This window comes from Triturus cristatus, chromosome 1_1, assembly GCF_964204655.1.
Source record: "Triturus cristatus chromosome 1_1, aTriCri1.1, whole genome shotgun sequence".
Classification (NCBI taxonomy): domain Eukaryota; kingdom Metazoa; phylum Chordata; class Amphibia; order Caudata; family Salamandridae; genus Triturus; species Triturus cristatus.
In genome coordinates, this window is record NC_140579.1 from 84,702,316 (window position 1) to 84,729,227 (window position 26,912).

At 45.1% G+C, this 26,912-nt stretch overlaps 1 protein-coding gene across 4 annotated transcripts in view; it reads left to right on the plus strand.

Moving 5' to 3' along the window:
- Positions 1 to 26,912, plus strand: part of LOC146869531 (vacuolar-sorting protein SNF8) — a 225,236-nt gene that overhangs the window by 23,492 nt on the left and 174,832 nt on the right. For all 4 annotated transcript variants that reach the window (XM_085603876.1, XM_085603925.1, XM_085603905.1 and 1 more), the window contains exon 2: positions 9,578 to 9,628. In XM_085603876.1, coding sequence (XP_085460002.1) covers positions 9,578 to 9,628 — 51 coding nt within the window. The remainder of the gene's footprint in view (positions 1 to 9,577; positions 9,629 to 26,912) is intronic.

Sequence of the window (26,912 nt, forward strand, 5' to 3'; positions counted from 1 at the left end):
TTAAGTGGGACTCCCATACGCCAGAAGTCAAAGTCACCAGGATGCATAACCATGTAAACAAATCCATAGTCACAGTTCTGAGTGTACCAATGCAAAAATGCGACAAAAAAAAAAAAAATGAAAAGGAGCCAAAAGCAATAAGTCAACGTGAAGAACTGCTCCTCAAATGTGCACTGTGTACTTCCATGCTGATGTAGCTGCTCAACCGTGCACTGTGTACCTCCCCCGCACAACGAATAACCATGAAAAAAAAATACTTGAAATAACTGTCCTCCAGCAACTTTGTACAATAATGTCTTAAAACATGCTATTCATGTAATGTCATGTCACTGACCCCAAATGCTCACTTGTGAAGATCAGAGCATTTGGCATGAAAACGAAACATGCGCTTTCATGAACACACAGCGAGAATGTGAGTGATCTCACAGAAATCTCCCAATCCAAAATGGATGCCAAAAGTACGCGTGAGCGTGCTGACGTCTCGCAGATCATCTCGTAGATGACGAAAGTAGATCAACAGTGCAGCGCGCACCGTGTGTATCGTGTTACGTGCTTGATCTTGGTCAGGAAGAAGATTCCATTGCGTCATCACTCTCAGGATGGGAACGAAGGACGAACATCTCTTGCACCAACGAACATCCCTCGCACCAACGGCTCCGACATAGTGGTAACAGAGCACAGCAAATCAAGTACGGTAAGATGATTCTTATAGAAGCCTTCCACCCTGTCTTCGCCCCCCAGGGGCCCAAAAGACAACACGGTTCAACTCATATAGAGCAACAATACTCACAGATAGTGTACAATACCCCTCCAATAGTTTTACACAGGAGTGCAGATTTCCTCCACAGCGCGTCTCTCCTTTTACTCTGGATCGCCAAGGCTCACATTCACAGCATCTCACTGCACCACTCTTGTGTAACTCCTCACCGGGGTGTCAGTTTTAACCAGCATACGTCACTGCTTCCTCTGGAGAGCCGTGGAGCAAACAATTCCCAACTCTAGTATTTACTTCAAAACAGCTGACCAGGGTGTCTATCGCCACTCCCAAAACAGATAGCTGGGGCAAAGCAACTCTTCCATAATAGTTGGATTTCTACAGTAACTTTTCGCTGACTAGTAATAGAAAGTGAAAGGGTATTCACAACCATCCCTCCTCAACATGTAGGTTCTCTTTAACGTGCAGAGAACAAGAGATTCTTGTATAGAAAGTTTCAAAAGGAACTGGCACTCACTTATTAGGGCGACCGATGGAGTGGTCACTGGTGGGGCTCTGAAGTGTCAGCTTCCTCAAATGTACAGCTAGTTCCAGTTGATAAGTTTAAATTTCTTTTACTCACATCCTTAGTTCCAGTACAGTTTCCATCAGCAACACACAGGTTCCTCAAATACCAGCTTGTAAGTTCTTTTGAAGTTTTACTTGTAAATCATTTAGGCTTCAGAAACCATTAACCTTTGAAGTAACACACGCGTAAGTCCTTCCAAATCGTCGCCAGTGTAATAATGAAGATTGTCTCGTAGACAGGTCACGTAGAACAAGTTGCAGGTTTATTGGTTAGTCACAAAGTCCATGTAATGCTCATATAAAGCCCATGTAGATCTCCTGTAAAGCCCCACCAGGAGCAGCCTCCCTGCTCATCCAACTGCCAACTCCTCCAGTCCCACACACTCAACATTCCAAGTGACATCACTCATGGCTGAGCAGCAAGGGACAGAACAGTAATCAGGAAGATGCACCAACTAACAACTAAAGGTTATAGCAGTGTAGTAGAAGAGTGCAGTGCTTTAAATGACAGCAACTTACCGGTACTCGTTTTGATACTGGAACTCTCCTAGTAGAATGAGAGTTCTTGAAGTTGGGTCAGCGTTTTGCAGGAGATTCTGATGATGAGGGTTTATCGGAGAAAACCCTGTCTTGCAAGGCTGGGCGGAAGCTGTGTGGCAGTCACCAGAGACATTGAAGCACTGTGGATGGCAAGCATATATAAACCAGCATTGCCATAGCCAATAGGTCTCGCCTGTGTGACCTCATCAGTGTTTAGCCAACCGATTGGCTTTGGCAATTTTTTAAAGCTATGATGCTGAGTGATACTGAGGTGGTGGTGATTAGGTGTAGTTGAGTGTGCAGTGAGTTGTTTTGTTGAGGTGATGCTGATGTGGTGCTGTATTGGTGCTGAATTGTTGTTGAGGTAAGGTTGTGCTGGTGCCGAGGTGGGGGCTGCTCTGGTGCTGAGGTGGAGCTGTGTTCTTGCTGACTTTGTGCTGGATGACACTTATGGTGTGCGCTTGTAATATTCTGTAGGCGAAGGTGAGGAAAGGAAGCTTGCAGTACAATATGATTGTTGGGGACCCAGAGTATAAATAGGTTAGCTTAGTTGGGGAGAGGTCACCCCTCAGTAGTAGCCTGGAGTGGAAATAACACAACCTGTGCGTATTTGTGAAATATTTAAGTCCACGCAGTAAAGTGGTGTGCTGGTCATAAGTATGAACACCGAAAAGTTTTCAACCTTCCATGCTCCAAACTTTAAAGTCTTAAGTTGTAAAGTTTGAAAGTGCATATTGCACTCCTGCACTGTTTAGCTAGCATGAATGTAACACCAAAGCGATCCCCAAAAAGAAATTAAACATGTGAGGTGGGCTGGGGCGAGGTGACTATAATGTTATTGATGCATACGGAACATAAAAGTAAAGCCTACATTAATAACCGTGAATACAAAATCGCTCCAAAAAGTTTTGCACAGTATAATTAAAAGATTCTAGGAGACTTAAAAAAAAGCCAGAATGCTCCAAAGTGGACAGGTCTATTATTTAGACAAGCATTGATTTCGCCGATGTCATGAAGAAAGAGCTGTTTTTATCATCTGGGAGAAGGAAAGAGCTCCCTGACAGATAACACAGGAGTGGAGATGATGCGGTCAGAGCTGGGGATCCTGGTTCTAGTCTCGGCGGTGCCGCACAACAACCTGTGATTCTTTGCAAATCACTTATTCTCTCCAGGGGATACATTTTTATATAAATATGCTGCATGAGTGAAAGAAAAAACTTTAGGAAAATATAGTTATATCAAAGCGGATGTTAACTATATTTCGGTGTTGGGAAAATAAGAGAATCAGACGAGGAACAAGCATTGATAAATGCAGGAAAATATGTTGCAACCAATAGAAATGGAGGAAAGGTAAGTGGCACGCACAGGAAACAATGAGAAGGCTGGAACGAGAGGAGGCAGGATGTAAGTCCCTTTCAAGTTTATATTAAAAACATAAGATTTCTAAAGCACAGTGCACCAATACTTCCAGGTCACAGCTCCGACCATAGGCTGCCTTGAGGAGGAAAACATGTAGCCGATGTCAACACCACACTACATAAGAGCGTGCCAGCAAGGAAAATGAAAGTCTGACCGACTTCGACCCGGCAGCTACAGACAGATAACACACAGGCTGCCTTGAGAAGGAAAAAATGCAGCTGACATCTCGGGATCTAACGAAGAGTACCACTGAAGAAAGAAAGGACAGTCGGACACCCAGCTGCCAGTGCTTAATTAAAGCCGGTGGATTCCGGTGCTTGGCACCAGCACTTAATTATCAACACCGGCACTTACGCCAGCTGCCACATAGTGGGGCTGATTGTGTATTTTAAAGAGGAACAGAACAACTGTTGATTATTATTTCAATATGCATTTAAAACAGCTAATACCTGCCGCCCAAGCTACTCTTATAGCTTTGGGGGCCTTGACCAGTCTGAATTGTCAGACTTGAAGCAGTGTGATGGTTAGTAGTTGTGTTGATTCTGTGATGGGCTGCGCTGGAAGGGGCTGAGGTCCGTGCATGCTGTGGTGGCCTCCTGACGAGGGCTCTGGCAGTTATTGTTTTACAAGCTAAGCACTGTCAGCAGCAACAGACAACACCCACAGGGCAGACTGGAGGAGGGAAACATACAGCTGACATCACCACCACAGGACATAACGCAGGCCGCCGCAGCCCCGTCGTGTGGGTGTGTGAGGGACATGGTTTCTTGTTGTGGTGGGCGGGGGGGCATCATTCCTTAACCCAACCCATTGTATGCCTGGCAGAACTCGTGCAATGTCATGGAATAAGAAACATTTAAACGCCAGAGAAAGCCTTGCTGCTTTCCCAAGCAAAAGGAAACAGAAAAGCAACACAGTTTATTTGATATTGCTGGCAGAGAGAGGCCCACCAAAAGGTACCCTATGTCCATGGCAGGGGCGTAATTCAGGCCCCTGCAACGTAGGAGGGTGGGGGAGGGAGGGGGCACGAAATAAAAATAACCGGCCACCCGTAGAGGGTGCCCAGACTCTGAAGGCATTATACAACCAGACACTTGGTATTAAGCGCTGTATAGAAGCAGTTGTTTTCCAGAATATTTTATACAGTAATATAGCATGACATACATATTGTGTTCTAGATACCGTGTACAAAAATATCTTCCCATTCAGTGTGAATTTTCTATTTTTAATTAATAATTTAGGACACAATATTGATGTGACAATATTCTGGACCACACCACTAACCCCTGTCATTTACAGTGCTTAGAAATGAAATGAGATGTGAAATCCTGTATAAAAATCAAGTTATTGTCGTGTAGAAACCAGTGGGGCACAAGATCTAATCCTCAAAGCTGCCCCCTCTGCTGTGCCCAGCCCCTCAATACACCCGCAAACTCCAAAAGCGCCAAAGGGCAGCTGGAAACTGGAGGGGGCGCTATATAAACACAACTTGTGATATGAACAGTGTGTGATCACCTGTGATGCCGACAGGTGTGTGAAGTGACTGGCTCCCCGCTGCAGACTGGTCATCACCTACCACGGAGGGTGTTGGCAGATGTGGGGTGCAACCTGTGCGAACATGGAAGAAATGAAAATTCAAAGTAACAGAAAACCCGGCCATTATGTTTCCAGTTAGCGAAACCCAGAGAGGGTGAGGCAATGTAGGAGAAGCTCCCCCACCACCCCCAGACACCAGTCCCCCAAGAGAGACCCCTGTCACAGTGGATAACTGGACATGGTTTAGCGAAACGGTTTAACGAAGGGCTATTTGGGCGAATTCCACTGTTTCTTCTGGGTCGCTGAGGAGAGAAATTGGGCTAAAAATTCACTTGGTGGCGATGACAGGAAAGAAGCAGATTTCTAGACCGAACTACCAGGACAAAACAGAATGGAAGACAAGCATTTGCAATGCAATGGGTCTCTCATTTTCTAAACTCTTAAATGTGAGACCTATTGCATTTTCAAATGGTTGTTTGCAAAAGCGCCCCATGCAGCACTGTCACATTAATGGCGGCCATGCCACTTTCCTTAGACAAGGCTCGTGTAAAGAAAGGGTCGTGGCCACCATTAACTTGAAAGTGCAGCATGGTGCGCTTTTACAAACAAAGTTTAAAAAATAGGGAAAAAAACATGCAGCCGCGTTTGGCGCCACAAATAAACCTAAGGCGCTGCTGCCACTGTGGCGTGCTATGAAAATATAAATTAAGCCCACGAACGAGCACACAGACTACGAAAGAGCGTGTCCCGCAAGCAGGCAGGGAAAAGCATTAAACAAAATAGTGCTTGGAGGCTGTAATTCAAGCCTACCAAGCAGCAACACAGGTAAGGGGGGGTGTCGCCATGGGAGGTTACAAATGAAGACAAGGCGGTACTAAGCAGGGACTACCAAGCCTATAAATGAATCAGAAGCCAGCATTTACCAAGGACAATGACACAGCCCAAGAAAAAATAGGGGCGAAGAGTGGGCGGAGCTTCACCTCCATACTCCGAATACAGCATACCTCGCAGAGCAGCGCGTGCGCTGCCCAGGAGCAACCTAAAAACAAGCATTGGCATAGCCAATAGGTCTCGCCTTTGGAACCTTATAAGTGTTTAGTTATCCAGCACAATATCCTTGGTGCGACAACATCAATTGTTGCATGGCTAAACACTTATAAGGTCCCAAAAGCGAGGCCTATTTGCTATGCCAATGCTTGTCTGAGTTTAATGAATGTTCTCAGATTGGGATACAATGATTTAGGCGTTGTCGGCGTAGGATACAATGTCGCAGCCAAAGATATGAACGAGGTACAGAAGAGACATAAATCTTGGAGTAGGACTCAACGAGGAGCTTTTAAGTACACTGAACTTAACAGAGTTTGCGATGGAAAGGGGGGGACAGTCATAGCCCGAGTGCAGTCTGAGAGAAAAAAGTAAAACCGTTTTAGTGCCTGAATGCAAATTCTGTTCTCAAACAGGAGCGAGATGAGAAAAGAGTTTGAGACTATGCCAAAGCTGCAGAGAAATCCAACAGCACCATTGCTGGGCCACCATGGTCGATAATGGCTCTGATATCATCAGATATTGCCAATAGTGCTGGTTTCAGTGCTGTGTGAAGGATGAATTCAGACAATGAAGAACCCCACGAAGAAGGGGTACAGGAAGAAAAGAGTGTACAGAAGTCAAAAGGAGGAGGAATAGGGAAATCTTAATATATTTTTGTGATCATTTCTATAAAAAAAAAAAACAGATCGTCACAGCTTCTGAGATGGCTGGTTAGTATTACCGCAAGCAGACTGATTTAGTAGATTTTGACAATTAAAAACTAAAGTCACAGGCAGAGTTTTTTTAATGTTTACATTTTTTGGTATGGAAAGCTGTGGACTGACCTGATTAACTGCTTGTAATTCTAAATGTCGGAGCGATAACCGAATGCATCCGCACGTGCAAAAAAAAAAAACAGCGCATGGGCCTTAGATCACAACGGAGATTTATAAATAAAAAAAACAAGAAGCGCGAGCAAAAAAAAAACACGCGAGTGGTGCGCGCGAAAGGAGAGGCCTGTGCATGTTCACGCTCACATGCACACAGGCTTTAAGCCACTCTGGTAGCACTTTGAAAACCCGCTTACTAAAGGTCTCGCCTGAGCTAGCGCATGCGCTAGCGCTCAGGCGAGACCTAATGAGTTGAAAAGTGTGTGCATGTGCCACTGTGTGTATGTACATGCCTGTGCGTGTGTAACGATGTGTGTATGTTGTGGTTGGCCTTCACCCTTGGTAACATGCTGGAACGTGCTCTGAAGTACAACCCTGAGACCTCGCGTTGGGATACAGGAGCAGAGCACACCAGGCAATACACTTGCATGTGGGTCTACTGGTAGCACATGGCCTTCATGTGCGGGATCTCTCCATTCATAGCCATTATCTTCAGAAACAGTGGGAAAAGCATCAGAGGCAGCGCCTATCGGCAGCGCAGATTGTTTCTGAGATTTGGCGCGGTAGCAGTTGCTGTTGCTCATAAATAAGAGGGGGCAGCATTCAAGTGATTCTGCACCCTGAACCAGTGGTAGAAGTAGGGGTCGGGCGGGGTGGAAGTGGATTTGAGGGGTATGACGTGCCCATACTCTTTATTTTTATTTTAGGAGAACAGTCCCCCTACTTTTGTCAAAAGTCAACCACCCCAGAGCGGCTAATTCCGACATTTGAAATGCATCAAGCTGCAGTGTCATTCAGGGAGTCTCCTGTGCTGTGAAACCGAAGGAGGGGCAAACAGCTCACAAAGCCTTCTTGCCAGGGTGCCTGCTTGCCTGAAAGAAGTGTAAATGTTCACAGATGTTCAATCGGCAAATGTGAAGGACCCCTGGAAGCCGGTTTCGTCTTTAATTGAAGCTTCCTGGTGACACACATTTATTCTTTTTGAGAGGTATTGTGAAGGAGCTATCAACAAAGCTGAGCAGTGTGTGCTTTTATAAAGACAGTTACAAAAAATTGCTTCCTGATGACTCATTCTTTCGTTTTACGGGTTACTGTGACGTAGCGAGCTGCCAGCTAAGCTGTGAAGTGTGTTCTTTTAAAAGATTGTTTTTTAAAAAACGGCACTACTACAGCCTGCAAAAAAACTATCTTTTTGGAAACACTGTATCCTAAACTTTTTTGTGCATTCTGTAGCAGCCAATGTTCTACTGTGTGTAATGCAAGTTTAAAGTATTGACTTGCGTGTTCACAGTGCTTTCTGTCACAGACTGGGGCCATGTAGCACTAAACATACACAAGTCACTATTCTCCACTGCACCAACCAGGATTTGGTGCAGTGCATTAACTAATAGAGGCTTCATAATCTACGAAAGTGCATTTCCCACTGATTGACATTAATTTTCATTTAAGCTGTGTGTTATTTTATATGTAGTTACCTTACCAGAAGGTGAAAGACTGAAAAAAGTTACAAAATATTTTGTTATTAGCCACACCCACATGCTCACTCACCACGCCCCCTTGCGCGCATCAACACAGATCGCAATACTTTTTAAATGCACTTCAACCACTGCCCTGAACCAAATGCACCATCATGCATATACACCTTCTTAGACTGACACTTTCTTTCTCTGGCCTGCGTAGGGCCATTTATCACCCTTGTATCCAACACCTAATTCGAGCACTGACTTCCTGGCCGACCTGAAGATAGCTAGCTCGCCATTATAGTTCCGGGGGGGGGGGGGGGGGGGGGGGGGGGGGGGGTGTGTGTGTGTGTGTGTGTGTGACCATTCACGCATGACCGACTCAGCCGCTGACTGGGGTACCTCAGGAGAGCCCACTCACTACCATCCATGTCCAACTCTCGACTTACTCGCTGATTGCTTGATACATGCATATAGTCCCCTTACCTCCTATGTGTGCCTGACGCAGCCACTGATTCTTTGTATGATCTGAAGCAAATCTGTGTTTCCAGCGCCACCCGAGGAGGTCCATTTGCTGTACTACATGGTCCCGACTAAGACACAGACTCCCGAGGTGACCTTAGGAGAGCACACTCACAACTCTACATGTCCAGCTCCTGACTCATCCACTGACTGTATGACCCGAGGAGGGACACCAACGTGCCTTTCCAGCTCCTGTCTCTAGTGGAGACTCATTGTGGGGCATGAGTGCCACTTAATACCCTATGTATCCCGCACCTTACTCAAACACGGAGTCCCAAGTGTGACCTCTATAGTGGAACATTTTACCACTGTGCTTGTCCAACACGAACACCTGGTGTGAACGGATATGTTCCAAACGGAGAGCCTGTTAACACGATGTCTCATTTGCAACTCCTATCACTGACTTCCTAGGTGACATGGGTAGTGCCCACGCGCTACCAAGTCTATCTCACGGCTGAGAGCTTGTTCTGAGGGCCCATCTGTGCCAATCTCGGCCGTTCACTCCTTACTATTGCTCAAATGAAGTAGTATTTTGTCTCAACACTTACAAAGGTCACCAGACACCATTGATGCACACGAAGAAAATCACGAACCCATAGCATGTCTGCCTCTTAGCCAACCTGTACCTAATTTGGTGAGGAATCGGTAAAATAAAATGAGTTCACTCTAGGGAGATCTCCGTGTCATAATGTGTCGGAGTGTGTGTGCCTAAAGACGGACATTTGTCTCCCCGTTTGTGACTGGAGGGTCAGGTAATTGACTAGAAGGAGCGCTCAGAAAAGAAATAGACCGGCTTCTTTCTGCACCATCAGTACCTGCACTCTAACAACACCAGTTTAAAAGAGATTTTTCTAATTGATAATTACTTTTGAACACATTCTCTTTTACGTTTGATTTTTTAGGCTAAATATAAAGAACGGGGAACTGTGTTGGCCGAAGACCAGTTGGCTCAGGTGAGAACTAGTTTTTTTTACAGTGTGTCTTTTGTTAGAATTCGAAGTTCTTAAACTGGTGTGCATAGCTAGTCTGAGAGATGCTTCCTGTTACGCTGCATTAAACATTACAATAGCATTTAACTCTTAAGGTGTCCAAAGACAGCAGAAAACCTAAAGATCACTTTAGTCAGGGTGTGATCACAGGAATTCTGGCAGGCATTGAGCGGAATAACGCGGAGCATCGCACATACTTTCAGGAGGCCGCACACTGCCTAGAAGTTCCTCTGGTTATTATTTGAACAAGAAAATACATTGCACAGTTCTATACAAAAATCACTTAAACATGATTTTAGGTATATCATGTCTTCCTCTGAAAGGATTCAGTGTCTCTAGAGTGAACTCCAACTGTTTGTTAGATAAGCTATGCTTGGGGCTATTTAATAATGACAAAAATCATAGGCTTAATGATCTATACCAAGATAACTGCCACCCCTCTATGGTAGGTGGCAAAGTCCATAACTGTTAAAATCCACACTGCAAGCAAATGAACAAATGTTTACTTCTGTGATAGGCACCAGTCACCGACTTCTCTTTGTATGTGTACAAAGATGGGGTTTTTCATAGACAGGAAGAAAATGGCGCACCACTTATATATACGTGATTCAAAAAACAAGTAAACAATTGGGTATGGTGCTAACAGGGAGGGGAAGACCCTAAAACCCCTCAATCTGTGAGGGAAACTCCCCACACATAATAAACAACTGACAGCAATCCCGTGCACTCATACAATATTAAATTACACAATATTAGTGTATCTTAAGCTTGACATAGAAACACTCCAGCGTAGAAGTCTTTGTGTTCTTTAACAGGTCATCGTGTGAAAAGCAAACAAACAGCCAGTCGACACGTGTTTCATCAGAGCAAACGTGAATCTCTGACTCTTCAGGGCTATAACGCTGTGTCCAAAATCAGTGACATCCAAAAAAAACAGAAATTATTCCACCTCAATCAGTTGTATGTATTCGATAAATCTAGATGGTAAGTACAAGCTTCAACTGCCAGCCTTGTCGCAGCAAAAGACTGGAGCTATAAATTATAACCAACAATCTGTTATCAATACTGATCACGGTCTGTGACGCCAGTACAGTTACGAACGGGAAAGATCTTCCCAGTCATCAAAGTTACGCCTGAAGATACGGATGGATCCAGCAATACAAGATATAGACATGCATTCTTCCAGAATACAAAAAGGTCGAGAGACAGAACCCTGAATTTCCTGTTTTCTTTCTGGAAAGCAACACTACCCAGTAAAAGAGACCTCGATGAAGTCAAAATTCTGAAACTGTGATTATTTGGTCTTTTTTTAATGTTATCAGCTACTAAAGGGACAGGAGGACCTTGCAGGTCTCTACCATGTTCTCTATTCCCAACTACGGGTGGGGGCATCATCAAGCCTGTCTACTAGGTAGGGAAGGATGTACAGGACCTCTAAATCACTGCCACTATGTTCTTTGTGAAAGTCCTGGTAACCAACTGGAGCACAGATGGAACTACATGAAACTGATAATGCTAATCTGAGATGGTGAACCAAAAATACCTCACAGCTCTGGTGAAGCAAAACATTCATATTGCCATTCTGGAGAATACGCCATACAGGTGATTGTATCAATACATACGTTACTTACGTCCTTGTTTTCTTTTTTGAGATTAAACACTGACTGATACCTACCAAACCACTTTTGTAATAGAAACAAAATGGAGTAAAATCCTTTCAGCTAATTTTTGTCAGCAAACTTACGTGATGGGCTGATTCCTCAATAACTCTTCCTGTGAGGCTCGCTGCCTGCCTGGATTGCTCAGCCAAGGCATAACGACCAGTTAGAGTCTGAATAAGTATAATATAGCAGTCTCATAATACTGCAATGAACCCCAATATTTTTTCTAATGCCTTCAAGTTGCCTGATGCAACAACCTACAGTTTTATCTACTGACCATCTCGCTCCTTGACTGTTGCGGAAACGTTTGCTACATATTCGCAAAGGATGCTTGACTTCTCAGTATAGGAAAATTCTGCAGAGAAGCAAATTGTCAACATGTACCCTGCAAATGTTTCACAACCTCCTCACGGTTCTGGTCCAAATATTAGACCTACGAAAAGAGGACTTTACTCAGCAGATTGTTCGGGAGAGTGTACAAGTGCGTGTTCTGAAACTAAATATGGCATCTGACAGAGATGGTGTTTCCCCCGGCTTGGGAAGAGTCTTTCACAGCATCCATATCTATGCACAGAGCTGCTGAATCTGCTGCTCAGTCGTGGGTAGAGTCTTAAAGCCTTCACCCCCTCATAATAAGATCTCGAATCTCACTGAAATTACAGAGACATGCATCCATAAGTATTTGTACTGACTGAACTCGAAATTTTCACCAAGGTTGCCTCCACTTTTCAATCATGTACATTTTAATGGGGCATACTTCTAGTTACCTGAGATATATAGTTTTTTACCCAGGTATATGAAGGTATTGATTTTGATGGACTTGGATGTGATACAGATTTCTAAAAATGATATACGCCTAGAAGGCACGCCACTGCAGTTGCTTCGGCTTTGGAGTGATGTAACCTTCAAGCCCTTCATAAGCCGAGCCACTGAGTTTGTGATGTTTTTAAGGGTGCCAAGGTGCTGCCTGGTAAATTGGTGAGCAGTGTTGCCATCCAGGTCAACGAGCCAGAGCTTGCACTATTTATCTGAAATTGGCTTTTGGAAGAATAGCTTTACTTCCTTTCAGAAGAGGTGTTGGCATCTTGCTGTTTTGGTTGTCCTTGTAATTTTCTGCCGTCATATTTGTGGTGGCTGAGCATATTTAGTCCAGGCTTCTGCATCTGTAAGAAATCGCCAATCATCTGAAAACCAGCAGATTTTTACAAATGGGCTGTTCTGTCCATCTACTGCGGCGACTAACGCTTTCTTTCATCTATGATCAAGAGCCTGTGTGAACATGCCGTCTAACATAACACAACTTAACCACACACAGATTAATGAATGGTTGGTTCTCCTATGATTCAAAAATTCAATTACCAAAGGAAAAGCAAAGGAAAGTATTATGGCACTGAACTTAAGAATTTTAGTAAACACGAAAATGTAGTCCCTGCCCATACTCGGGCGAAAAATAGTTTAGTTAACAAACAAAGGTGGTGTATTCAGTAATAGCTTTCCCGGGAAAATATAATGTTCTCTATGTTTTTGTAATTTCTGGTACAGAGTACAACATGGAGCACATCGGCTCTCCTGAATGTGGTTAAATAGGGACACAATTTACTTTCAGTACTTTACACCACTTGCTTTCGGCAACTGACAGAGAATGAGTCACTGGATTACTTGATGCTGGCCGCATGCTCAATGAGCCCCTTAATAGTGCTTAGGATAAAAGAGACACACACATAGGACATTCTGGTACCTCACTGCAGGTAATGCTAAGGTTCGACCTACGCTACAAGCAATGTCAGAGAAGAAGAAAGCAATACACTTTTAGGCATCCGAGGAGCAGGGATTCGGGTAATATTTTGAGAGGGAGCAGTAAGTCATGGGGTAACGTGATTTTTGCAGGAAGTAAAAAGCAACTCTCATTCCACGTAAAAGTATTATCGGATCATAAAAATATTTTTTTATTAAGCTGGTATGTAACATATATATAAAGATGTATTTTCATCATAAAGACTTGATTCAGATCAGACAGCAGCAACAGCAGACTACCTCCTCGTTGTGCCGTGGTTCATATACCATCAATCCTCACATAACCGAGCAGTATCAAGGACAGGCTGCTGCCCATCTCTACCTCCTATTTCTGTTCTGAGAAGCAGTGGCGGAGAATGGATCTCACTGGAAGATCGAAATGGACTGTTACACCACATACACAGATACACAGACTCTTCCGGTTGGATTTTCAGACGCCAGGACGCTTTTTCTCGTCGGATCTTAGTTCGGGAAACACACACACGTGTTTCTACATGATTAATATGGAGCGCTGATCTTGGAAATATGTAATCTTTGTCATCCAGTTTTGGATGTCAATGACCTAGTTTTCCATAGTGAAGAGGATGCCAATTGGTCACAAGTGGTTGCAACTCCTCTTATACAGTACTTTCATGTCACCTTGCATCTAATCTCTGATGTTTGAAAGCTTCACCTCTCGGTTTAGAGGTTTGTAAAAATGTGGGTTTTTAAGGGAGGTTTCCCACAATGACTCTCAATTCAGATGTCCCCCCTCCATAAGAGATTGCATTCCACTTTTCTTTCAATCATGGTTTTCACAAAATGGTGTAAGGCCACTTAGTTTGTGATCCTCATCTTAATTTGCAGTTTTTGTGGGTTTTCAGGTAGGTCTGCTGGTATCGACCTGCAGGGATGAGTGGGTCGCTGCTGACACATTTTGACGAGCCCCAAGAGGAATTATCATGCATTTTTTTCAGTGTTAAACCCTATTCCGTTAACACTTCCTTTCTTGAGGCACTTATATCAGTTAGCCATGTAGGGCTGATTTAGACGCCTTTTTGTGTAGAAAGCCTAGTCTGAAATTTTTTCTGATTTTGTTTTGTTGGGACACACAAATCCCCTGCATGGTGTCGGACGTGCACCCCTGCCCTGTGTGCCCCAGCTGCGTGAATATTTGGATCCCTGGTACTGATTTTTGGTCATGGAAGAACACAGATAATGGGTGTATGCAATTATCTAGACATATCTCGTGGTGATGCGGTCATGTTAGACAAAACGGGTGCTCCAAGCTCTACTCTCATAGTGGTAGAGGGCTACTGCTGTTGCAGGGATTCTGCTTATACACAGAACTATGCGTAGAACCCCAGGACATCAGTGAATTGTGGTGTACCAGAAACTCACCTCAGAACCCAGTATCCGGCTAGCATAAGTGTCCCATTCGTTATCCGAGATTTAGCTCGGCGGTCCCAATGAAAAGACAACCCAGAACAAGCGACTCAGTATACTCTCAGGAATGGTGGGAATCGGAAATACCTGTTCGTATATTATTCTCACATCAGTCCACAACAATAATCAACAGAGACACGGTGAAAATAAAAAGAGTTTATTTTTATAGACCACGTGTCCTAAGATGCAGTACTTTGGCTAATACAAGCAGACAAATGATTAAAATCAAAACCATCAGCATCGTTACAATACCATAGAATATAAAAGGGTTGATCATGTTATAATGACAGTGGACCCTACCACCTTCCCTTTACTAAGAAGCTAATATTATTATTAGGCTAGTAGAAGGTCTCTTAGGCTTGAATAGGGGACCCCATACCTCAAAGATCAGCTTAGTGAAATCACATCACAGGAGCATCAGGAGTCTTCTCGCAGGAAGGCTCGTCTTCGGTCTGAATAATAAACATGATGTCTGTGATATTAAAAGCACCAACTTTCAGGTATTCGCAGCTGCTCGTGTGTTATGGCTAAATAGTGGGTCGATCAACCTAGAGTGGAAAACATGCATTGTGTAATAATCCAGACTGTTTGTCACACCATGTACAGACCAAGGTCGCTGCGCAGAGCTCGGGATGGTAACAACAGATTGCTCCCGTGTGAGGCGAGTCTCGAGTCAGCAGTTTGTTTAAGAAATAACATGTAAACGCAGTGTCGTGCGCAAAAGCAGCAAGATGGCTTTCTACCCTCTAACGTGGTTATGCTAACTTAACAATGTATGTACATACTCAGGGAGTCCTCACTACATGCCCCCTTGATCGAAGCACTATTTAGTAGGCAAGAAAACAGAGAACGCAGAGTTCAGTTTCGACAGAGCAGAACAAGGCGTAACCAATCTAAAGCTTCAGAATGTGCAAAAGTCTGAAAAGACAAAAAATAAACAGGGGTTTAAAAAATAAAAATAATAAAAAAACTCAAAACTTCCATCAGGAAGTGAAAAGGAAAAAAAAAAAATTGCTGCGCCAGGTTGCTGTCCAAAGGCACAGTTGTAAAGGACGTCAGTTCAGTTAATCCATGAACGTATAGGCAGCATACGTGGCAACTGCTTCCAACAAGAAATCGTTTGCAGGGCCACTAAAAGTCTCAGCCATCCAATTAAGCAAAGAAAAGGAACATACGTGTTCTTCAACCATCGGAGCCTCTAGCACAATCAGAGGGCAACCGGACTGTTCCTCCAAGTAGCTCATAGCTAAGAAGTCGTAGGCAGCCATTGCGATGTCCCAATTACCCAGGATACCATGTGCCGCACCACAGGCCATAATCCGGACACCAGAACAGGCAAACTCGTGAGACACTAAGGGCCTCATCAGTCGATCGAAATCCGGCACCGGAGACACCGTGTTGGTCAAGCACAAATCCAGAGGCCATTCAAAGGGACAATCCAGGCAGTGAAAAACAGGTTGCACGCAGGTGAAGTAGGAATACCTGAAGGATAATCCATACGCCAGGCTCAAAGTCGCCAATGGCAGAGTACGATAAAAGTCAAGCATCCTATCACGAAGAAGATGCAGACGGGACAGGCGCTCGTGTGGCACAGAAAGAGCAGCCATTCCGTAGTATGAAAAGTAAAAGCAGCACACCTGCCACCAGCGCCAGAATCAGCGGAACACCTCCAAAGATGCTCGAGAAAATCGAATGAAAAAATGCCGGAATCACACCAAAAATAGTTTGGAAAGAGGTCACGAGGCCTGAGCTTACAAGTTTAAAAAAATGAGCCAGGCCGGTCGTGGACGAGGCATTGAAAATTGTTTGTATCAAAGCTCCAAAATGTAGGGGGAGGTCAGTATTCAACAGCGCCTGCACCTCAGTGCGCGTATTTGCAACGTGAAGGACAAATGTTTCACGAGAGGAAGTCAATGGCACCTCTTTTTGGGACAATAGAGCTCTTATTCTGCTCAACTTGTTGAACTCTGCTTTCAAGGTTGGAATCGAAGGCCAGATGGAAACATCCAGCCGCCCGTGCGGGGGCGGAAAGAGAACATTATTGCAGCAGACAACCCTACGCGATACAGTTACTATATATGGGATTCCTACTAACATCCCGCAGCAAGCTTCATTATTCAAAATTAAATAACTACCGTTTGCAAGCAGCGTGAAAGAAGGCGAAATCACAGGCACCGGGACACCGCGGAGGACGCAGGCCAAATTCGGGGCTTGTACATTGCATGCACCGTGTAATTGAATGTGCCTACATACCAAGGAATGATCTGGTGTCGTGGTACATTCCTCACCCTTCAGATAAACCTCAGTACTGTCTCTAGTACATCTATACGTAAAGGGGAGGGACCAAACCTCATGTATGAAAGCGGTGCCCAGCTGTTCATATCTACCCAGAGCATAATGTTTCATACAAGACGTAAACTTAAAAAGTGCAAACGGGAGAGTTATCAACCCGTGGATAAGCCACGTGGCCGAATTGATTTCCGCCACCGAAAAAGGTAACGGCTCCAATTTTTCAATATGTAATAATGAATATGTAGCATCCTTCATGGACATGAAACGCTGCTTATCTGTCAGGTTAAAGGGAAGGAATAACGCTGTAGTGTTCAAATAGTCCCAAGGGACCCTCCCTGCCTTTAACGTCTGCAATGTCCATGCAAACTGCATAACAGAACGCAACTGGTTTTGACCATGATATAACACAGACATATCATCATGCACAATATCAACAACTGAAGAAACAATATTTTCTAATGTATAAATTCTTGAAGAGAGAGTGTTAATGCTGTTATCTATAACGGCTAATACCTTTTCCATGTTTGCTTGGTCAATAGCTCTCAATCTGGAAGCCGCCTCAATTTGCGACAACTTCCACACTTCGTTGTAAATAGCATATGCCCACCTTTTGGTTCTGCCACCCACAGGACCCTTAACAAAATCATTCAAATCTATTTTGTCATGTAACTTTGATAAATGAACTTTGACAGATGCCAAGGTGGAATGTCGCAGCCAGGATTGACATAACTTTCCTACAGAGTATGTAGTTACTGTATGTGTCGACTCAAACCGAGGGTCTACGCGTTCCTGAGTATACCCTGGGTTCAGCCCTAGAAAACGACGTTGACAGGTATCAGAACTGCTTTGCCAAATTAGCCAACCCTCATTATTAAATTTCGAAATATTGAAAGATGAATTTGAAATCAATGACTGCAAAGCAGGAAGCGACAGAGCTGTGTGATTATCCCAATTGGGGTAAGCGCCCAGATCCGGCACAGAAGGTGACTTTAGTTGTTTAGAAGTGGCCAATCCGAAACAGGTGGTTTGGAAGATGGATGAATTTAAAAACCGTATATGATTTGGTATAAGACAGGCACGATGTAAAGCTTCAGTTCCCTGAACCTGCCACGGTTTGGATCCCCAAACCGACTTAAGATCAATTGTAGCCTTCCATAGATCATAACCTTTGATTGACAACTCGTCCATAAAGGACTTGGAATAAAGTAACTTGGTGTGTGTCAGTCTAACCTTTGCGGCAGACTCAGGCATAACCTTAAAATAAAAGGATGCCGGGTTGGAAACACCGAAATCAGTAAAATAAGTATACTTATCAACTAGTGTATGTGAACTGCCGAAAGAGGGAGTAGGACAGTGTTCCCATTGGGTAAAATTTACAAAATTTCTAAATGTATTCGCTTTATGCTGGAAGTGATTGCCATAATGCTGAAAACAATACTGTTCCGCATAATTAGCCGCATTTTCATATAAATCTTCAGCATCAAAAGCGGCATAATATTTCAAATCTGAAAACAGTGACTCAATGGCGTGTACATCCCAATCATCAGAACGTATGTTCTGCCTAACCACATCACCCATAGAAACACGAAATACATTAGGTACATTAATGACCTCTGTAGGCCCATGAATTTGGAATTTAACAGCATCCCACGCGATTCCATCCAAGACGGGCCAGGCAGTAATATTCACAAAAGTCTGGTCCCTTTTCATGATGTGGGACGAGGAGTGGGGGGCCAAAGTTCCATTGATAAGTCTAATTGTCGATCTCTCTTTGAGATAGTGGCCATCCACCAAACGGAAAAAAACTATCACAAATCCAATTGACATAAACAAAAAAATACTGAAAAGCAGCAACCAGATGTATGTCCAAGGGGCAATCAAAAAATGTCTCTTAAACCAGCTTACAAAAACAGCAATGTTCGATGGGGGAGTTGAGGGCAATGAGTTAGTGTCAAAGGAGAAACGGGACTGGCCAAGTGCTGTAGATTGTAAAACAGGCGAGGGACCACGTGTAGGATAAGCATACTCAGTCTCGTCGGGCAAACCACCAGCCGGTGGTGTCAACAAGGGATCAGTAACTGTTTGCATCTCGATGGCAACATCAGGCAAGGTGTGAGAAGCAGGAGCCAACATTGAATTTCTTTGCATCGTCTGGCATGAAACTGCTGGAGTCATACTAAGAAGTATCGGCCACTCGCTGAAGTTTGACATTGTCAATAGAGGTGTACCTGTTTTCTTTGCGACCAGGAAGTGGAGGTAAAATGACTGTTCTTGTACCCTGCACTCCAAGCACTGGAACTGGTGCACGATAAGAGGGGCCGAACTCCTTCTTGTTCTCCACCTTCTCACGGACCAGGTCTCCAACTCGGGGTAGCCAGCCGACTACCGGAATCTGAACTTCAGCTTCAGATGTGGAGGGCAAGTGTTCCTTCGAAATAGTGTCTCTGGCTTCTTGTAGAGTCTGCAAAACAGCACAGTGATCATCTACGTCAAAGGGTGCGGTCGACGCCGCCATGTCTAGACCATCAAGGTCTGGGACAAACATTCTGATTCCGAAGAGCATCATGTACGGGGTCCGCCCACCCAGAGACCTTCTAGGGAGATTATTAAGTGCACGTTGGACGTTATACAAATGGGCTAGCCAGTTCCGGCCTGTGCCTAAAACACGTGCTGTCAATGATTGCTTTAAGTCACGGTTCATTCGCTCCACCACACTATTACCCTCAGGTCGGTAGGGGGACGAAAATTTGACTAGGACCCCCAAATTTCTCATAGCCTCCTTGTAAGCCTTAGAGGCGAACGCAGGGCCCTGATCAGAATGGAAGGTACCACACGCAAAAGTTCCCACAAAGACACGCAAATCCCTGATGACAGTCCGCGAGTCAGCACTCCTTTGTGGCCATACCCATAGAAAACGTGTGCACGAATCCACTGCAACCAAGATGTACTTGTACGCAGTATCAGAAGAAAAAGGACCGCAGTGATCCAAATAAACACAACCAAATGGTTTATTAGATATGTACAACTGTGTTTGTGGTGGGCGCGCAACAGTAGAAGGTTTAATCTGTTGGCAAATGTCACAATCAAGAACATAAGCGCGCGCTTGTTTATATAAACCAAACCACCAGTAACGTTGTTGTAGCAGAGATATTGTAGCTGACACACCGGCGTGGGCTGACGCCAACCCCTCGTGCGCAGCTAGGATCAGTGCTGGTCTGCAGTCCACGTTGGGAATAATCCTGTCACCAACGTCGTTAATCCTCACTAATGGGACGTTATCAGGACTTAAATGATAAAAATAACGAGAAGGAAAACCCTTCGGGTAATCACTTCCCTTTTCTGTAGCAGCAATAGCTGCCAAGATGTCATCATCAATCTTACTTTTGGATCTTGTAACTGCTGCCACTAAGTATGTAGCCACTGCTGTTTTTGCTGCCTCGTCAGCCAAGCTGTTGCCGACAGCATGGACACCAAGTCGTTGGTGACCAAGAGTGTGAATAACATTCACGAGAGGGAGACGTTCTTTAAAGTCTGCCACTCGAACCCAAAGCGTTTTATGCTTAATTGTGCTACCTTTCGTGTCTCGATAATCATTCTGAGACCAGAAGTGTAAATTGTCATTGTAGGACTGGACACAGTAGAAGGAGTCACTCACTATAAGAGTAGTGACTCGGGGATCAGCAAACTCCAGTGCAAGCACCAGAGCCCGAAGCTCCGCTAATTGCGCGGTACAATCACCCAATGACTGCGTATGCACTGCATCAGATTGGAATTCACCATTTACGAATGTACCTACGACAATTGCGCAAGCCGCTGAATAAGCGTGCTTTGATCCAATTGCGGGCTGCGCAGACCCGTCAGTGTATATGACACAATGGTATTCTTCGAGCGGGCGCAAAGACAGAGGTGCCGGATGAACGAATTCATACTGCAAGTACTCTTGAGTCTGTAATGAGGCATCAAAGATGTAAGTGACATCTGGCGACGTCAGTGTTGTGGCCCATTGTATCCACCGTGGATGCAAAGCTTTAGAATTTGGTACACTTGCTTTAGTCACTGCTTCTAAGGCAGGATATGGTGTTACAACCAGAATCTGTTTCCCATGCGACAGTGCGCGTTCCTTAAGGATCGCCATCTGCACAGCAGTCAGAACTTTTTCGACCGTGGAAAAACGTAATTCAGCAGAGGTGTACAAGTGGGATTTGTACGCAATGGGGACTGTATCGCCCTCATTAAACGTCAAATACGTGAAACCCACGGCGCCTGGCACTATTCTTATTACCAGGTTAGTGCGGTTATCACGTGTCAGCAAATATTGTGAAGCAAGAAGGTCAGCCTGTAAAGACTGTAAAATTTTAGAATGTTCTAGCTGCCAGCTAGACTTCGAAAACGATGGTTGTACCAAGGCGTAAAGCGGCTTGATACGCTGGGCATAATCAGGAATGTACGTACGGCCGAAATTCAGAAAGCCCAGCAGAGATTGTAATTTCTTCAGTGTCGTAGGAGCACTTAAGCATGCGCACTTCTCCAGAAAGTGGGGAGCTAACCCCTTACCTTCATTATTGAGCTCGTAGCCCAAAAACAACACTGTATATTCCGCGATGTGAGACTTCGCAAAATTGAATTTGTAGCCATAGTCAGCAAAACTCACTATAATATTGTCGACTCGAGACAGATGCGGCATCAGCTCATCATCCGTGAGGTAGATATCGTCAACATAGGAGTATGCGTCGGGGTCTATTCTTTCTAAGAGAGAAACCACGCGAGCGGAAAAGACGCCAGGGCTATTTTTGTAGCTCATGGCCAATCTTGTAAACTGTTTTTGTTTGCCGCCCGAAGTAAACGCTGTCCACTGGCTACTCAGTGTGGACAGGTTGTGGCTAAAAAAGCCATTGGAAATGTCAAGTGTCGTTTTAAACCTTTTACGCACGAGACTGTCGACAAGAGCCGAGCTATGTGTATTTTGTACCGCGCAGGTCCGGCAATGGGAGTTTAGGTGCCGGTAATCCAAAACTAAACGGTACGAGCCGTCAGGCTTCGTTACAGTGAATAAAGGGTTATTCATAGGGGACACACAAGTTTCAATAACACCCTGATATTCCAATTGTTCAAGGATCGCCGCGACGTGGGGTCTAGCTTCACGACGCATGGGATATTGGGGTTGAGGCTGGGGCATAGACCGCAATGGAATCTCATGGCAGGGGGACAACCGGTCCCATCCCACCTGAGTACGATACACCGCTGGCGCAAGCGCCAGCGCCCACTCCTCAGCGTACACTTCAGCCTGGTCCTTAGGCACCGTGTGCGCAAAGGACGGGAGGATTACCTCCTCCCCTCTAGGAGCTTCCAAAATGAAGGCTGGGGGCCAATCTGCCTCCGCTAGGAGGATATCATAGGTGGTGGTCAGATTATCCCAAAAGATCCCTTTTATAGTACGTTGTATGTCACCCTCAATTAATAAGACTATTTCATAAAGTCTGTCAGGGGGAGCCACTCTGGTGTCAGCTGTTTCAACAGTAACCAATATATCAGTTGCTGTCACCGCCAGAAATGGACGCAGAGCTTGACGGACTATGGTAATTTCCGCCGCGCTGTCCAGTAGCGTCAGCGCCCATGTCCGGTTCCGAAGCTGTGTCCGCACTATCTGAGGCATACCTTGCCGTCAGAGCCGCCACTTTCTTCTTCTGAAACGGGGGTCTTTGTCGTGCAAATTCGTCCTGCTTGCCTTTACCCTCAGTCAGTCGGGGCTGTTCACGTGTTTGTGGTGCACCCCGACCTTTTCCACCGCCTCCGCCACCGGACTGTGAAGCCGATGTTTCCTGTGAAGAACGAGGAGAACGTTGTTCAGAAACCTGAAATCTATCAGGAGACTTAATAGTAGCACGATCTCGCAGATCATAAGTGCGTTCACTACTTGACTGAACGGGAGAGGCAGGCCGAGAGCCCTGTTTCTGCTGCTGCTTTCTTTGTTGTTTAGACCGCCAATTTTGTTTTGGAAAGCTTGGTCGGTCATCCTTACCAGTGGCTTCTGCATTACCCTGCTGCTTAAAATCGGGATTTTTGATCACAGGCTTAACTCCTAAAGAGCTACGACCTAAATCTCTGTATGCACCGGAGATTATTTTCGCAAATTCCTGCGGCTTGTCCTCTTCAGCAACTTTCTTTAGTTCATTACGAACCTGAAACTGCAAAGCATCACCCTTAAGGTTACCCATTATCATGGTAGCCACCAGGTCAAACTCTCCGGGGAGCCGCATCCCTAATTCTATTGCAGACTCCGCACCGTGGTTATCTTGAACACGTTTAATAACGGAGGGCAGCTGCAACATAGACGGAGTGCCAAAGCACTGCGCGTACGTCGCTGCAAAAACCTTACCCCAGGTAACACAATCATCTATGTGGGGGACTAGGTCTTTAGGCAAACTAATGGTGAGGATCCTGTGTTTCTCCACAGGAGTTGTATTCGGGTATACCACTTCTATTTGGTCAAATTTTTCAGCAAGCCAAAAGGGAAAATCATCCCTTGTTTGGGGGCGCTTGCCCATAACAGAATTAACCATAACAGGACTAATGACCACCGCGTGATGATCATTAGGTTGTCCCGCACCAGCAGGCGCCCCCGCCTGCACAGTGCGCGACACCTACTGCACCAATGCCCTATAAACTGTTATAAGGGCAGTGTGTAGTACACGCAACTCAGCCACCGTCACTGTGAGGTAACGGGGATGAGGCGTAAATCCGGCTAGTACCGGCCATGTGGCCCCTGCAATTGATAAAGGGCCCATTCTCGGCGGTATAACCACATGGGGGAGGGCGCCATTAAACCAAATAAGATGCTGCCAAGCAGATATTGGTATTTCTTGTGTCCTATACGGTACATAGTTCGCTGGCACGGCAGTTGCAGTGTAAGAATGAAAGGTATTATCAACCGCACTCACCGCCGGAATCATCACCCAAGAGTAGAACAACTCATATGGATATGCCGCATCGGCTCCCACCACAAAGATGACGTCCATGCCAGTGTCCGGCACCCCATACTGCGTCAAATGACGTTTCAGAGCTGCACGGCTATGTGCCGCAATATCTACCACCATAAGGACAAACCACACTCGAAGCTATCTGTAGCACAAGGGTTCAATAACCTTTTTAATGATCAAGCTTGAAGGAACCTATATCAATAGAACTAGGTAGGTTTAAATCCGTCAGACTTGTACAAGAATGAGGGTGCTGTGGACTAATATAAGCACTACTAAGGCGTTTCAACTCATAGACCAAACGTTAGGTGCGCCATGTTGCAGGGATTCTGCTTATACACAGAACTATGCGTAGAACCCCAGGACCTCAGTGAATTGTGGTGTACCAGAAACTCACCTCAGAACCCAGAACCCAGTATCCGGCTAGCATAAGTGTCCCATTCGTTATCCGAGATTTAGCTCGGCGGTCCCAATGAAAAGACAACCCAGAACAAGCGACTCAGTATACTCTCAGGAATGGTGGGAATCGGAAATACCTGTTCGTATATTATTCTCACATCAGTCCACAACAATAATCAACAGAGACACGGTTAAAATAAAAAGAGTTTATTTTTATAGACCACGTGTCCTAAGATGCAGTACTTTGGCTAATACAAGCAGACAAATGATTAAAATCAAAACCATCAGCATCGTTACAATACCATAGAATATAAAAGGGTTGATCATGTTATAATGACAGTGGACCCTACCACCTTCCCTTTACTAAGAAGCTAATATTATTATTAGGCTAGTAGAAGGTCTCTTAGGCTTGAATAGGGGACCCCATACCTCAAAGATCAGCTTAGTGAAATCACATCACAGGAGCATCAGGAGTCTTCTCGCAGGAAGGCTCGTCTTCGGTCTGAATAATAAACATGATGTCTGTGATATTAAAAGCACCAACTTTCAGGTATTCGCAGCTGCTCGTGTGTTATGGCTAAATAGTGGGTCGATCAACCTAGAGTGTCAAACATGCATTGTGTAATAATCCAGACTGTTTGTCACACCATGTACAGACCAAGGTCGCTGCGCAGAGCTCGGGATGGTAACAACAGATTGCTCCCGTGTGAGGCGAGTCTCGAGTCAGCAGTTTGTTTAAGAAATAACATGTAAACGCAGTGTCGTGCGCAAAAGCAGCAAGATGGCTTTCTACCCTCTAACATGGTTATGCTAACTTAACAATGTATGTACATACTCAGGGAGTCCTCACTACACTGCCTTTCCCAGGAGTCAAGTGACATGAGCGCAGTGGTGGCACCATACCCATTTAGTGTTAGTAAGAATCAATTATGTGATTGGACCTTTTTACCTATGTCATGGAGTGGTGCCTATGGGCACACTTGTGTACAGGTCTGCTGCAGTGTACTTAACACACCTTTGACCTAAACAGTGACTGTGTGTTGCACCATGAAGTGCATGACACTTGCGTGTTCGTGCAGGGTTGTATGTGGTCCTGTAAGTGGTACATACCGTGAAGGCCTGCGAGTTACATTCTGAAAGTCCAGGGCCTAGAAAGGTTTTTGAAGGTGAGGTCTGCAATCCTCAGACAAGAGATGTGGATTTCTGAACCAGGACTAGTTACCTTTGGGTGAGGGCCCATCACCCAGGAAGTCAAGACCACTTGTTCTGAACCTGGAGCACCAGCCTTCTCCTTGTCTCTTCAGACAAGCGGACTCTGTGAGGAGGAAAGGGCTGGAGGGAGTGAGGCCCAGCAGATCCCAATGAGCAAAGTGTGATTCTCCCGGTTTGGACCCCTGCAAGAGTGCGGCTAGCTTCCCTGTTCTTTAGAAGTCAGTGACCCCTGTGTGCCAGGAGGGGGCCACCATGAAACTAGGATAATCGGCCTTGTGCAAGCGAAATCGGTGACCCTCATGTGCCAGGAGGCAGCCGCTGTGAAGAATACTTAACAATTGCCAAAGAAGTCCAGGAAAGGATGTCCGACACAGGCCATCCACCCAAAGACTGCGTCATTAGGGAAAAACTGCGATAGGTCGCAGACCCTCGGCATAGGAGACCAGAGCCAGCAAAGACGCACCCTGGTACTCCTGCACTTACTGGTTGCAATCAGGTTGTGTAAGACTGTTCGAGGCTGTTTTGCCTGCCGGAACCTTGCACAATCCATTGCATAGAGCTGGTATAGTTGATTATTAGGGTAAACTTTGTTGCGTGGGTACTAGCATGGGCACATCTGAAATTCACGTCCATTACCGAATGGGGAATAACCAGCTCCACTACAAGGGACTGCTTGACTCAGGGATACCACCCAGGACAACGCTAGCATGTTGACCTTAATAGACTGTGGATATTTTTTAGTGTGTTGTCTCTATAACTTTGTGTGTGTCTATTAAAATACGGTTATTTTTTTTAGCAAGTATTTAGACAACCAGCTTATTGCGGTTACTTTTTAGGCCGAAGTCTACCAGACAGCATAGCTGTCTGGCTGTGACAGACTTCTTGGGGACAGCCTGGAAGGTGTCCTATGAATGCATTCCTGCCACTTCCCTTTTTTCTTTTTTTTTATAACCAACTTTATTGGCATTTTATAAACAAAAACAAGACCGTTATTGGAATTATTTGTAGCACCGTGACATAAACGACATTTCATTGCATATCCTCTTATTATCTTCTGAGTAATAACTTTTAAGATTACATAAGAAAGAGTCTACCCTTAGCGCCATGATCAATCAGTCCAATAAGCCCACTCATTTCCCCCATATTAGCTCATATTTATTTGGGCACCCACTTGCCTCATAAACCGCTTTTTCTTGGATCGCACACCAATCCACTCCCCTGTGCCATCTCGAAATAGCAGGTGGCTTGGAGTCTTTTCAGGCCACTGCAGTATCTCTTTTAACAACCAGGAAGGCTTTACCTAGGAACGCCTTGTCGGCTCGGGAGCTGTCCATCCCTTCCATCATCCCGAGGAGAAGACCCAGTGGAGCAAGGGGCACCTCCCATCCCAGTACTCCACTAAGTTCCGTTGTGACTGCCGCCCAGTACTTAGCTATGACTGCGCAGGACCAGACCATTTGAAAAAAGTCAGCTGGTTCCTCTCTACAGCGT